At 44.6% G+C, this 14810-nt stretch overlaps 1 protein-coding gene across 7 annotated transcripts in view; it reads left to right on the top strand.

Annotated features, from left to right (window-relative positions):
- LOC147020506 (RAC-alpha serine/threonine-protein kinase) overlaps positions 1-14810 on the top strand; it is a 46342-nt gene that overhangs the window by 7947 nt on the left and 23585 nt on the right. For 6 of the 7 annotated variants that reach the window (XM_085895897.1, XM_085895899.1, XM_085895896.1 and 3 more), the window contains exons 2-3: positions 3647-3748; positions 13311-13436. In XM_085895897.1, coding sequence (XP_085752023.1) covers positions 3703-3748; positions 13311-13436 — 172 coding nt within the window. In that variant the 5' untranslated portion in view covers positions 3647-3702. Of the gene's footprint in view, positions 1-3646; positions 3749-13310; positions 13437-14810 lie in introns of those variants that run through there. The other variant, XM_085895903.1, reaches the window with a different exon arrangement.

Here is a 14810-nt window from a genome sequence, read left to right as displayed (position 1 = left end):
CATCTCAAGTCTGAACTCTCAAACCTCTCTCCCTCCTCAAAATCCTGGTGGCGTTTAATCAAATCTGTTTCTGGTGTATGTTCCCCCTCCATCCCCTCCCTTACCTCAAATGGCCGCACTGCTGATACCGCACGTGAAAAAGCTGAATGCCTAAACTCGGTGTTTGCAGCTAAATCTTGTGTCCTAAACCCATCACTTTCTCTACCCACCTTACCCAGTCGCACCCAACTGTCCCTGGACTCTGTGTCCTTTTCTCCTGACAAGGTGGAGAGCTTGCTTTCAAACCTTGACTCAGATTCTGCAACCGGTCCAGACGGCATCAGCCCACGTGTCCTCAAAGCCTGCTCTTCTGCTCTTGCTCACCCTCTCTCTGTTCTATTCACCCTCTCATTTGCTCAAGGTCATCTGCCATATGCTTGGAAATCTGCACACATCACTGCCCTGCATAGAAAACGTGCAAAAACAGATCCCTGCAACTCCAGACCAATCAGCCTTCTCCCAATCATCAGCAAGGTTATGGAATCCATCATCGCTTCAGACATGAAATCCTTCCTCTTCTCCAATGACTTGATTTCCGATCATCAATTTGGTTTCAGACCAGGTCACTCTACCCTGGATATGCTGCTTCTGCTCTCCCATCAATGGATGGAGGTCCTCAATGCCAGACAGGAAATCCGAGCCGTATCCCTGGACATATCACGTACTTTTGACTCAGTCTGGCACCCTGCCCTACTCACCAAACTCTCTTCCCATGGTATCCAAGGCCATCTCCACTCATGGCTCAAAGACTTCCTCTCCTGTTGCAGTCAACGTGTGGCCCTAAATGGAGTTCTTTTATCCCCTCTTCCTGTCCAGGCTGGAGTTCCTCAAGGTAGCGTTCTGGGCCCTGTTCTTTTTCTGGTTTTCATCAATGATCACTCCGACTCTCTGGAAAATCCTCTATATCTCTTTGCTGATGCCTCCACCCTCTGCCGTACCATCTGTCATCCCTCAGACCAGCAAGCAGCAGCTTCTTCGCTCACTGCAGATCTGGATAAATCACAAACTGGTCCAACACATGGAACATGTCTTTCAATCCAGACAAATCTCACACTCTCACTCTGTCTCTTCGAAAGGACCGTTTAGAACCCCCCCCCCCCCCATCCACTTTCTCAACAACCCTCTGGAAGAAGCCTTTTCTTTCAAGCTTCTGGGTCTCACTATCTGCCATGACCTTTCCTGGGAAAGTCACATTTCCAACCTCGCCTCCAAAGCCAGTCGCCGACTGGGAATCCTCCGTCGTACAAAGTCCTTCCTCGGCCCTCTTGAGCTCCTGACCACTTGCAAAGCTTTTGTCCGTAGCCTGATGGAGTACTGCTCTCCCCTCTGGGCTGGTGCTCCTGCCTCCCACCTTTCTCGGCTTCACGCTGTCGAAACCAGGGCATTTAGAATCATCGGCATCTACCGCAATGAAGCTGAGTCTTTGGGCCTCTCACTCGATCACCGCAGGTTGGTCGGTGGTCTTTCTGTCTTCTACTGTCTCCTCTTGAGCCTTGCCCCCCCTGCTCTCTCTGCAATTTGCCCCCACCACATTTCCACAGGGCGCTCAAGGTCCGCCAACAACCCCCTTCTGGTAAAACTACCAAAATCACGAATCACTGCTCACCTTCACTCTTTCATTCCTCTTTTTTCCCACCTTTGGCATAAACTCCCTCACTCTATTCTTTCCCATTCTTCCCTCCAGGCTTTCAAAACAGCTGTTCACCACCACCTCTTGTCACCCCCCCCATCCAAATCTTCGATCTTTTCTACCCCCGATAATCCACCCAAGCCCACTTCCTTCAATTCCCCTGCTTTCCTTCCTGAAAGTTCCTGTAATGTCCATCTTCTCTTCCCCATGTTCCCCGTCCCATACATCTTCCTTCCACAGATCTCCTAATGTGTCTGTTCCCCACTGTTTTGTCCCTCCCTCTCATGCCCCCTTGCTGTGCGTTGTGTGTTGGCTCTCATACGGGCCTCGACAAGGTATACAAAAAAAAAAGAGGTATGTGCTCTACCAAGTGCCCTTCTAGTTTTATAATTATCCGAGATCATCGCAGTTGATATGAAATCGTTCCTTTTCTCCACCAACCTCATCTCAGATCACCAATTCAGTTTCAGACCAGGTCACTGCACCTTGGACATGCTCCTTCTACTCTCTCAACAATGGATGGAGCCCCTCAATGTCAGACATAAGATCAGGGCCAGCTCTCCAGACATATATCCTCCTGTGGCTCCAGTCTGGCATCCTGCCTTGCTCTCCAAACTGTCTGCCGATGGCATCCAAGGCCAATTCAACACATGGCTTATTGACTACCGCTACTCTCATAACCAACGTGTGGCATTCATGGAATCCTTTCATCTCCTCTACCTGTCAATGCTGGAGTGCCCCAAGGCAGTGTTCTGAGTCGAGTCCTTTTACTGATCTTAATCAATGATCTCTCTGACTCTGGAAAATCCTTCATGTATTTGGTCACTCCACCCTCTGCCGTGACATCCCTCATCCTTCAGAAATGCAGGCTGCAGCCTCTTCCCTCTCTTCAGACCTGAAGAAAAATGACAAGATGGTCAATCGCTTGGAATATGTCACAATCCTGACAAATCTCACACTCTCACTATCTCTGTCCACAAGGACCGTCGGGCAAACCCCCTGTCTACTTTCTTAACAATTTTGAGGAGGTTCAGTCATTCAAACTCTTGGGTCTCACTGTAAGCCATTATCTTTCTTGGGCAAACCACATTTCAAAATTGGCTTCCAAAGCCAGCCGCCGACCGGGCATCCTCCGTCATTCAAAGTCCTTCCTTGGCACACCTGAACTCTCCACCGACAAGGCCTTCATCCACAACTTGATCAAGTACGGCTTTCCCCTCTAGGCTGGCTCCCTTGCCTCGCATCTTGGTGAGCTTGATGCCGTGCAAACCAAGGCCTTCAAGATCATTGAAATCTCCCGTGCTGAAGCTGAGTCTTTGGGTCTATCATTTTGCCATTGCAGACAGGTCTGTGGTCTCGCTGTCTTCTTTCTGGTCTTGCACCATCTGGTCTTTTCATGCTTTGTTCTCCCCAGTCTTCTCTAGGGCTCACATGGTTCACCATCAAGCCCCTTCTGCTGAAACTACCTAAATCTAGGATTACTACCCACTGCCACTCATTGTTCCTCTTTTCCCCACCTGTGGAATCAACTTTCGCATCCTCTTCAATCTCACCCTTCCTGCCAGGTCTTCAAGACAGCTGTTCACCACCATCTCAGATCATCCCCAATCCAAAACCATGATCTTCTCTCCCCTCATTAACCCCACCCAAATCCATCCTCATTCCAATTTTCCAGTTTTCCCTGCTTGGGGTTTCCTTCTACATCCATTTTGTCCACCCCATGCACGTGTGTTTTGCATTCTTTTTTTGTCAGTCACATCCTGATCTGTTCCCTGAACTAACTCTTCCACAAGCATCGACTTTGTATTTATACAAAAAAAAAGATGTGGTTTGGCCTGAAATACTCGTGTTATGAGATTGTTAACTGACTATCTATCCAGGTAATATTCAATGATGCACCTGCTTGCATCTGTTTTTGTATTTTTTTTTCAGTCTTGTAGTGTTTGCCTTTTTCCTCTTCCTGTTTCTGTCTTCTAGGTTTACTGTGTGCAAGGCGGGGTCTGCACCAAAGGAATATTTGTGCTAAAGCAGTAATGGCTGACGTGGCCATTGTAAAGGAAGGATGGCTACAGAAACGAGGTGGGATGTGCATTGCTTTCACCATTGGGTTATTCATTGTTTTGACACATTTCGCTCACTCTGCACAGATGACCGTTTTAATTTGATAACAAGGAAGAGCAATCGGAGATTGCAAACTTTTGCCATTACTTGTTTTGTGTGCTGGTGTGCTACATAATCTATACCTATAAAAGGCAAAAAAATCTCTCACTCGCTCTCTCTCTCCCTCTCTCTCCGTTTATTTGTTTGTATGTGTTCTATGCACGGCCACATCTTTGAACTTACAAACTCCAAACTCGGGGTACAAATACAACTTTGTGTGGGGTGGAACATAGGCTTTGTGGCCGTGGTTGGCGGGGGGGGTGATTCGGGGAGGCCGTAAATGCTCTATGTAAATGTGTACCTTGTAGCACCACTTGGTGGTGGTGGCATAAGGTATTGCATTTTACTTTTATTCCTGGGCAATACTGAGGTTGAAGCACTCTTCACAGAGGTAAATTTGTCGTCGTCCTATTCTCCCCCCCCCCTTCACCCCTTCAACCATGGCATACCCTCAGTCAATATTCACCATTACTGTTCAAAGACCATTGCATCGGAAAAGTAATCTCCACTATTACATATCAAGGCAGCATATAGTTTCACCTGAGAGGGCTGGGGGGGGGGGCAGGAGAAAGGGCAGAGCAGGGGGGGAAGAGAAAGGGCAGAGCGGGGGGAGTAGGGGGGGGCTGTGTGTGCGCGTGTGTTTTTTGTGAAGTTCTACTAGAGCGTTCTGGTTGGGAATGTGATTCACCCAAATTAATCTTTGAGACTGGCTACAAAGTGTCACTTATTCACGTTTCTTTTCCTGCGCAACGCCAGTTAAATCTGTTCGTTAATAAGAGACGTAACTCGAACTGCCACTTTATAACTGCTGGCAGTGATGACCGGGTACCAAGACGTCCCATTTTGATGCAACCCCCTTTGATTGGACCCCTGACTGATGACGTTTATTAAAATTCAATCGAATTAAGAATGGGATGAAAATATATTCAATTCAAATCAAATGGAAGATGAAATAGGTACAAGACTGCATTGGAGTAATCAGAAGGAAACTGAACAAGCAAAAAGCAAAGATGAAGTCCTCAGGAAGAACCTGGATAGGATTTGGGTTTCAGCTGCTACTCCTCTACCTTCAAACCCATCCAGGCGCAGCCAAGTGAGCGTTTGGCAAAAAAAAAAAAATTCACATTCAAAAATTAAATTATTCTGGCTGCCAGACCATGCGTCTGATCAGGTAGAAATTTAAAACATATATATATATATATATATATATATATATATATATATATGTATATAAATATATATATAATGTGTTGTTGTTCGTTTTTCGGCTGCTCCCGTTAGGGATCGCCACAGCGGATCATCCGTTATGATCTGCATACTGATTTGGCACAGGTTTTACGCTGGATGCCCTTCCTGACACAACCCTGGTCGCCTCTTACGACACAGGGATAATGATTGGGTTTCGCCATGATTCCGGGCTGCCTTACACCCTCTCATATCGCGGCCCAGTGCAGAGCTCCCGTTCTCAAGCGATCCTCCGAGTAGCCGGATTACAGGCGCACGCCACTACGCCCGGTTATATATATATATATATATATATATATATATATATATATATATATATATATATATATATATATATATATACATACACACACACACACACACACACACACACACACACACACACACACACACACACACACACACACACACACACACACACACACACACACACACACACACACACACACACACACACACACACACACATACACACATACACACATACACACATACACACATACACACATACACACATACACACATACACACATACACACATACACACATACACACATACACACATACACACATACACACATACACACATACACACATACACACATACACACATACACACATACACACATTCCCCATCACTACTCGGACGTAATTATGAAGTTTTACATCAATTGATGAAACAGTTCAAGAGTTTTTGGTTTTGTTTTTTTTAAAGATTTTATCACTGCTAGACAGACCATTTGACCTACACTATCTATTATTCGTAAAAGCCCTGGTATCACCAAGTCTTTGGGAATGTGTGTGAGGTTATTCCTCAATCAGTCCAGACGTTTTGGAAGATAAAATGTTTTTTTTTTTTCTTTTTTACGGGTTTTAGGGTAGATCCAATATACCTGGCAAACTGTGACCTAGGACATCACAGGGTGGGAACATTTTGTTCCTTATGGATAGGTGGTCATACCTGTAAAGTTTCGCCTCAGTCTGTTCAGCTGTTTCGGAGATCTTTGAAGGTTTTTTTTTTCTATCGACCAATTTATCTCTACATGACCCTCAAACATGTTCATACTAATCGTATGTAGCGTTATATGTGTGCATTGACATAACAAAGGACCTATGACGTCATAAAAAATCATGTTTATTCCCCATGAGGAGTACTTGCTATGTGCCAAGTTTCAATTTTATCCAGAGTGTGGCTTCAGAGATACAGAGGTCTAAAGTTTTTCCCTTTTTCCAACATTGCTGTCACACTACGTTACTTGTGACATAATAATTATCATTTAAACACTCTACATGAATGAGAAGTCCCACCAATGGTGAAAATTTCGTTGCAATCTGACAAGCAGTTGCTGAGAAAAACAAGAAAGTTCTGTGCAAACAAACAAGTGGACCCAAATGCAATACCCTCTCCTTCGGCGAGGGTAACAAACAAACATGTCGTGCATAGCACTTTCCTTGCGAAATCCATAAAACAAATTTGACATTAAAAAAATAATAGGTGGTTGAATTCATTGACAAAATACATATACATATTCTCTTCAAATTACAAGTCGAATGGATGAAAATTGACAATTTTTGAAATTTGGTCTATCTAAACTTTTTGGCCAATGTTGACCTCAAAAATACTTGCTCGTTGAATTCAGTGAATGTACAAATCCTCTCAAATTCCAAGTCAATGGGATGAAAATTTTGGATTTTAGAGATCTCACCTAAGATGTCAACCTTTGATTAACTTCAAAAATATTTGGTGGTTCAATCGGTGACCTGATATGCAAATCCTGTTCAAATTTTAATCAATCGGATGAAAAGTTAGGATTTCAGAAATTTGACATTTCTTTACCTTTTGACCTCTTGACCTCAAAAACAATGGGCTTCATGCTTACGACGAACTCTACCATGTGGTGAAGTTTCATGAAGATCGTTTTAAAATTGTGACCTGTTGGAAATAGTCAGGTCAGGCCAGATTATTTCTGTGACCTGCCACAGGTACCTTCTGAGCCAATGGCGATCCTTATCTAGTGCTCAACTGTATCTGTGGATGTCCTCCTGCAGTTGGGTTACTTCTTTTTTAGGAGGTTGGTGGCAGGATTTGCATTCTGGCCACTGTAAAACCCTTCACTCTGCAAAACGCAAGAAAATCTGAAAACCCACTCCGTGGGGGTACCTGCTGTGCAGCTGCCCTCCGGATAACTGCATTAGGGCAAGATGTGCAAGAAAACCCCTCCGAACAATGAGAACATTTTGATGTCCATGAATGTACCATTGATTAGTTAGTGATTATTTTTCACCAATAGACATCTGCTGTTAACCCCAATCTACGAGGGGATTTCAAGGTTGATGTGGACTTTTTAGCAGCGTCTCGGCATTGTTGTTGTTGTTCTTCTTCTTCTTATTATTCTTATTCTTATTCTTATTCTTCTTCTTCTTCTTGTGAAGACAAAACCTTAACCTCTAGGACTCGGCTCTTGTATATACAAGATCCGGATCTCCTTAAATACTAAGCACATGTACACATCCTCGTATTGACGGTGCCTTTTGAGAGCGTCTAGCATGAACTTTTAAATATATTCGGACATTTGCTTAAAAGTTCACGTTACTATTTAAAGATTATTCCATTTATCGTATTGTAATTTCGTAAATACATTATGACGGGTCTCGCTATTGGCTTAATCAAGGCACGTGACGAAATATCGGTTGTTGTTGTTGTGGTTTAAAAAAAAAAATTTTTTTTTATTTTTTTATTTATTTTTTTTTAGCCGACAAAACCTTTAGGACGCTGCTCTTGGACACATTTGTCCTTGTTCGTTTATAAAATCGGAAATACAGAGAAGTGGAAATATTACTAATTTTTGAAGGCCTGCTTACAGATAGATACTTGCCTCGTTGATGTGGTCACATCTCCATTCAACCTGCAAATATATTGTTACGGCTGTGGAAATTCGCAGAACACCATATAGGTCCTTAGTTCAGTTATGCCGATAAGTCCATGTTCAGTTAGATTTCCCCACCGTTGTTTAATGGGATTTATCCGTGTGGACAGGGCTGTGATCTTTGAGTTAGCCGTTTTTCTTTACTATCGTTATTTTGGACCAACCACACCACCAACCACCTTCTCCACGCCACCCACCAACCACCTTCTCCACGCCACCACTAACCACCCTCTCCACACCGCCTTCATAAAGACAACATCTCCCCACCATCTCCTAAACCGCATCTCCCCACCCGAATAACATCGCCTCACCTTCATCTCCGCAAACGCCGCCATCTTTGCACCAGCCGCGGCGAGTCCCCAGCGAACAGCGTCGCTGCAAACAGACGCGGGGTTTCTTAGTTGGCGCCAGCGACGGTGATTTCACGCACGTCCGCTCTCCGAGCAAGTTTGGGTGATTTCGCGCACGTCCGCTCTGTGGAGGCTTCGCGTCGGAATTGGGATCACAGGAGAAAAAGGGGCGGGGCCTGTGGAGGTCAGACAGCGGAGGACAGATCTCGTCTCACGAACCCTATAAAACGGCGCGCAGAGCGTCAGTTCGAAGTCGAGAGTCTGGAGGCGGTCGGTGACGTCTGGAGTCGGAAGAACACAGGCGGGGCGAAGTCCAGGGGAGCGGAGGACACGAGACGGAGAGCGTGGCTGAGCCTACTGTGCCGCGCAGACCTGCGCGTTCGTGTGGGGAGAGCCGGAGAGAGCTCGCCAGCCAGCGCCAAACGGTCTGAGGGGATCGGGCTTCGGGACAGTCCGAGAGTCGCTGAGGAACGGACAGGTTCTTACAAAGAGCATCAACTTTGAAAGAGCATCAAAACCCGTTCGTTCTCTCAGCGCGTCGCCGGCTGAGGCCCGACTCACCCGGCCGCTTGGCAAGGCCTGGGCGCAACCACGGTTACGCCAGCTGCTGTGAGGAAGGAGCGTCGCGGGTCGCCCCATCGAGGCACCACGAGGGTGGAGGTAACCGGCAACGGTCTCGTGGAACTCCTTCGGTCCGCCAAGCTCCACGTAATAAAGGCCTATGGGCCCAGTCTGACCCCCTTGTCTTTGAGGGTGTCTTTTCGTTGTTTATTTGTGTGAATGATGTGGCACCGTGTCCCATAAAGTAGAACTGTGTAAGTGCTTGTGAATAATAATAATAGACTGTTGTAGTGCTTTGCCTTGTTCGTGTCTTGTCCCTTCCTGCCAATTCCATTGCTTTTCTGCTTACGTGCATGTTAGTGTTTTGCATACCTGAATGCATGACTGCATATGTGTCGTTTTATAAATAAATGTCCTTGTGTGAATGTTAACCCGTTCGTCGTGTCCTCTTTCCCCATTGAACCGCCGTATTGCTCTCGGAATAATAGTGGGCTTTTTAATAGCCGATAAAAGAATTGGGTCCTGCAAGGTCTCGCGATAATACACCGCTTGGTTATCCCAGAACGGAACGGACTGCTTAAGCGGTTCGTGTCCAAGCAGACCTCGCTGAGGTGCGGTCTCTCGGTAGTCTGCCCACGCGAATACTTAGGTATATCGATAATTCGGCGATTGACCGTCGCGCGCCTGTAGAGTGTTGACTCGGCCATGGTGTGCACTTGGAGCACACCCGTGACTGGTTTTCGGCGTTGTTCCGGAAAGTCGTGACTGAATTGTCCGTCCGGTGGGCGAGCCTGCTGCGATTCGGTTTAAAAGTGGTCGTTCGCACGCTGGGCGGGCGGCAGATTCGTAACAATATCTCTGGGACTGGGGTCTGCTGCATCATTAACCTCTGCCATCGAAGATTGGAGGTTACTGGTTTCACCCCTTTCTGTTTGTTTGTTTGCTTGTTTGTTTGTGAACAGTATTACGGAAAACTCCTCGACGGATTTCGACGAAACTTGGTGGGGGGATTAGGTATGGTCCAAGGATCATGCCATTAGATTTTGGACTTGGTCCAAAGTCCAATATGGCCGCTATGGCGGCAATTTTGAAAAACTATTTGTATTTTTTTTTTTTTTTGCATTTCTACATGTTTTTAAGTGATTTCCAACCCCCCCCCCGACAAAAAAAAATTTGTTAGAGAAAAAAGAATTTTTTGCAACTTTTTTCAACCAAATTTAGATGTTTTTTATTTTTTTTTTTTTTTTTTTTTTTTGCATTTCTTCATGTTATCAGTGATTTCCAACAAAAAACATGCCAAAATTATAATTGCGGCTGATTTTGGAACTTCAGGTGGATATACCCACGTAAAATCAATTTCTGTCTCAAGGAATCGAGTTATGACTCATGAATTGAGTGTGTAAAAGGGAAAGTTGCAAACTATAATTCTGTGAGCACTGTTGACGTCAAATTCAATGAATAGGATATCAGGTTCACTTGAGTGACCTTGCAGTATTGGCGGCGGAGGTTTTGCACTCTACCGAGTGCTCCCCCTCTCGTTACCTCTGCCATTGAAGGTGGATGGAGGTTATGTTTTCACCCCTGTCTGTCTTGTTTGTTTGTTTGTGAACAAAATATCTCAAAAAGTTGTGGACGGATTCATACAAAATTTGCTGGAGAGTTTGGGTACGTGACAAGGACAAAATGATTGTATTTTGGTGAAGATCCTGATCTGAGAATTTATAGGTGATTTTTCACCATGAGAGATATTGCCAAAATGACATAAAGCAGGATGTCTCAAAAAGTTGTGGACTGATTCGGACAAAACTTGGTGGGCAGGTTGGGTATGTAACAAGGAAGAATTGATTCGATTTTAGTGAAGATCTCAATCTGGATCCGAGAATTTTTAAAAGTGATTCTTCACCATTAATTGATCGGGCTAAAACGATGTATAGCACGATATTTCAAAAAATTATTTGACGGATTCGGACGAAACTTGGTGGTTGAGTTGGTTAGGTGTGACAAGAACAAGCCAATTAAATTTTAGTTCAGGTCCGAATCTAGATCCACCCTAATGGTGGGATACAAAACGTAAACTAATCAGCCTCGTGGAGGGAGGTCTGCGCTCTACTGAGTGCCCTTCTAGTTGAGACCTGCGCTTTGACGTCTTCATAATTCGTAAACTCGATGCCATATAGTTATTGTTTTGAGTGGGCGACAGAGATTAAAATCACAATGTATTAGGTTTGGACTACCTGAGGGATGGTTGATTGCCTCCTCACTCAACCCCACAAGTGGTATAATCATTAAATTTTCCCTTTGAGGGCAGTTATTACGGTGAAGCAAAGTCGGGCTCTTGGACAGTTTACCTGGGCACCATCTATGTATTGCTTATCTTTCTTCATTGTGTAACGAGTCACTTTAATATTGTGTTTATGGCTTTCCCACATTCCGAAAAATCCACACATCAAATAAAAAAAGGAGTTCAGGTGGGTGGAAAGCCTAACGTTTTTGGAATTTAACCAGTAGGGGGTTATTGGAAGAACATCTGCATCCTGAAGGTGCTTGGGAGGGTTGAAGTGCTGAGGGAGCAGATGAAGATAGAATAGGGTTCGGCAAACCGGAAGAGTGGCAGGAAAATATACGAGTGGCCACTTATCTGTCTGCGATGTGAGAACAACGGGCCTGATGCTTCAGCCTCGTCGGAGGAGATTCCCATAATGTTGAGAGCTTTAGATTCCAAATAATTCAGGAGATACATGTGATGCTGGAGCATAGGGGAGAGCAGTACTCCATTGAGCAATGGGCAAAGGCTGTGTTGGCTATGAGTAGTCTTGATTTTCAACGAATGACCTGGAATGATGGAGGATGCCTAATTTGGAGTTGGCTTTTGAGACCAGGCTTGGGATTGAAGGACATGTTCCATAAGATCAGCACCTAATCAATTCTGGATCAGCAGAGAGTGATGCAGCTGCAGTCTGTCGATCAGTGGAATGTATGACACAATGTGGAGTCATCTGAAAAATGGAAGAGGGTTGTCCAGAACTTCAGAGAGGTTGTTTAAGCCTTGAGTTTTCCAGCTGATGTCTTGCTGTTTTTCTCCATGGTGGGAACGAATAATGCGCGCACACACACACACACACACACACACACACACACACACACACACACACACACACACACACACACACACACACACACACACACACACACACACACACACACACACACACACACACACACACACACCTCTTAACTGAAATGGTGTCTGGATTCCTGTTCCCCACCCACACTTGCTGCACTGCAAAAGTTCTGACCAACACGGGATGGAAATCCATGGAAGGAAACTTCCATCCTGTTTAAGTACCCATTACCAATTAAGAATTTCAAGTTGTAAATATTAAATTGGCAAACCGGCTTATTTATTATGTGAAAAACACAGAATTGCCCACTGCCTAATACAGTGTCAGCAGCTTCACTGCTGGCCACAGCATCAGTCAATTTACTTGGCTTTGAAAGTCTTTTTTTTGGCAATTGGTGCACTTCGATCAGCATTGATGTCATTTCCCGTATAATTTGCTTCGGTCGACAATATAATATGCCTGGTGTTGGCTTAATGGTTAGGATGGTGAGCTTGGGATCCTAGGGTCCTGAGTTCAATCCCCGTTGGCTGCTGAATTAAAATACACCAGGAGGTTGACTCAGCCTGTCATCCTTGCGAGGTCGGCAAATTGAGTACCAGCTTGCTGGGATGATTGAGCCATTCAAGTATTCTGCGTTGGAGTGGTGACCCATCCAGGATTGTGCCCAATAGCCCAGGAGACTTCTTCGGTAGCACCGACGCTCTGCACAGAGTATGGTCCCAATGGATTGATGGACAGTGTAATTGCAGAACATATAAAATTGTAAAAAAAAAAAAAAAGAAAAAAAAAAAAGAGGGCTGACAGGATGGCCTAGAGGTACACACTCTTACCTCTAAGCTGTCTCGCCTGGGTTTGATTCCCGACCCAGCTATCAACCGTCAGCCTGGTGTTTCACAGGCAGCGTGATTCTTCAATGTGTGTGCCTTCCCATGAATGGATGTTAAACAGACATCCTGTCTATTAGCATTCGTTGCTTGTCGTTTAAGATCCCATGGTGTCCTTCACAAAAAGTAGGTGAGCTACCACTGGCACCATGGCCATATTCCAAATTCCTGCCCCAACTAGTCAAATGTCAGGCCTGGGTAGCCGGTTCATGAAGACTCGGCCCGAGCTCCCCCGGAGAACCCCACAAGAAAGGTGGGATAATGGTGGCCGTTAAAGAAGAAGATAAAATTGTAATTAAATATAAAGTCCATGTCATCCTTGAACAGCCCTCATATGTACAAAAACAATCATTTATATTTTCATACTGATGCCCACATGCTTTTATCTTCAGGTGAATACATTAAGACTTGGCGAGCGCGATACTTTCTGCTGAAAACTGACGGCTCGTTCATCGGCTACAAAGAAAAACCCCAGGATGCTGACCAGCAAGAACCCCTCAACAATTTCTCTGTTGAGAGTATGGACATTTGTTTCTTAACTCTGTTTTAAATTTCAAAGTTTGTTTGGGGTTTGGATTTTATGTGGTAATGAAGTACTGCATGCATATTTATCCTTTTGAGTGTGGATTATTAATTTCTGATTGTTTTATCCCTTTTTGGCCTCTGCATCTCCAATGACCTGCTTAATCGTGCAGATTTATTTTGAATTTGATTTCCTCTAATTGGTGATCGTTGAAGAGTACTTGTTGCTGGGGTGGAGCACCGTCAGTGCTCCCACTGAGCGCTACATTTTAAAACGTGCTGCTCTTGGTGATGCTATCTCATCACTGTGAGTTAAACCAGTCAGCTCCAAATTGGTGTGTAACACACCCACAAAAATAAAAGCTGTTGGCGGTTGTCAGACGAGATGAGATATCACCCGGTTTTATAAAAATGGTTTCTCTTTCACAAAGGTCTATGATTGTCCGATATTCTCTTGGACACGTGGAGAAATCTAAATTTGTTAATCATCGGCAAAATATGTTGAACCCTGTCGTGCAGCAAAGGATTCCAACTCTCTGTTTTGTTTTGTTTTTTACTCCGCTGTGCACATATCTTTTTCAATTGATTTCTTGAGGAAATCCATGGAAGGAAACTTCTGAGTCTTTCATTGGGAAAAGTATCAGCATCCCTTTGCCATGATTGACAGCAATAAGAAAAACTCGTTGATTTTTACCTCTCGGTCGTCGTTAAAGGCGAACCCAAATGCTCAGACGACTTCGACGCTAATCTATCCCTTCATACCCCACAAAATAGAAATGGTGTGTCTTCTGATTTCCGAATTATAAAGTAGGTGACCTTGCGATTAAAAGTCAAAATCTTTTTCCTCGGATTTGCTGTGACGTCACACACAGAAGGAGACCATCCTGTATACGCGGTACGATTGAACTAAAACGGTGAATAATTTTCGATTTTCCACAAATATGCCGAGTCAATGCGTCCTTGATGCTTGAATAGTTCGACAAACCGAGATGGTTTCATGCTCCACCAATGGCCGAAACACCATAAGTTGGTCAGAAATTGGACAAGGTTTGTCTGAAATTACCTGAGTGTGGATCGGGCCTACAAACTGTTTGCTTTTGTGCTCAGAATATGTTACAGAGCAGTGTTACGAAACAACAGAGATGGCTAGATCTTGTGGTTATCTGCCACGATTGAGAGAGGATGCCATCCCCACGATTAAGCGGAAGAAACGGTCGACGCTCAAAACTGTAACACCATCTCTACTGAGCTTCCAGCACATGTACACGGACAATTTGAGCGGTGAATCAAACACCTGTTGCCACTGCCCGGCAGTTACCACAAGAGCACCTGCAAATAATTATTATCTATTCTCAACACAAATTTCTACA

This window comes from Eptatretus burgeri, chromosome 9 (genome assembly GCF_056783735.1).
Source record: "Eptatretus burgeri isolate ZD-2024b chromosome 9, Ebu_testis_v1, whole genome shotgun sequence".
NCBI lineage: Eukaryota > Metazoa > Chordata > Myxini > Myxiniformes > Myxinidae > Eptatretus > Eptatretus burgeri.
The sequence above is the reverse complement of the archived record's forward strand: the minus strand, read 5'-3'. Positions and strand labels throughout refer to the sequence as shown.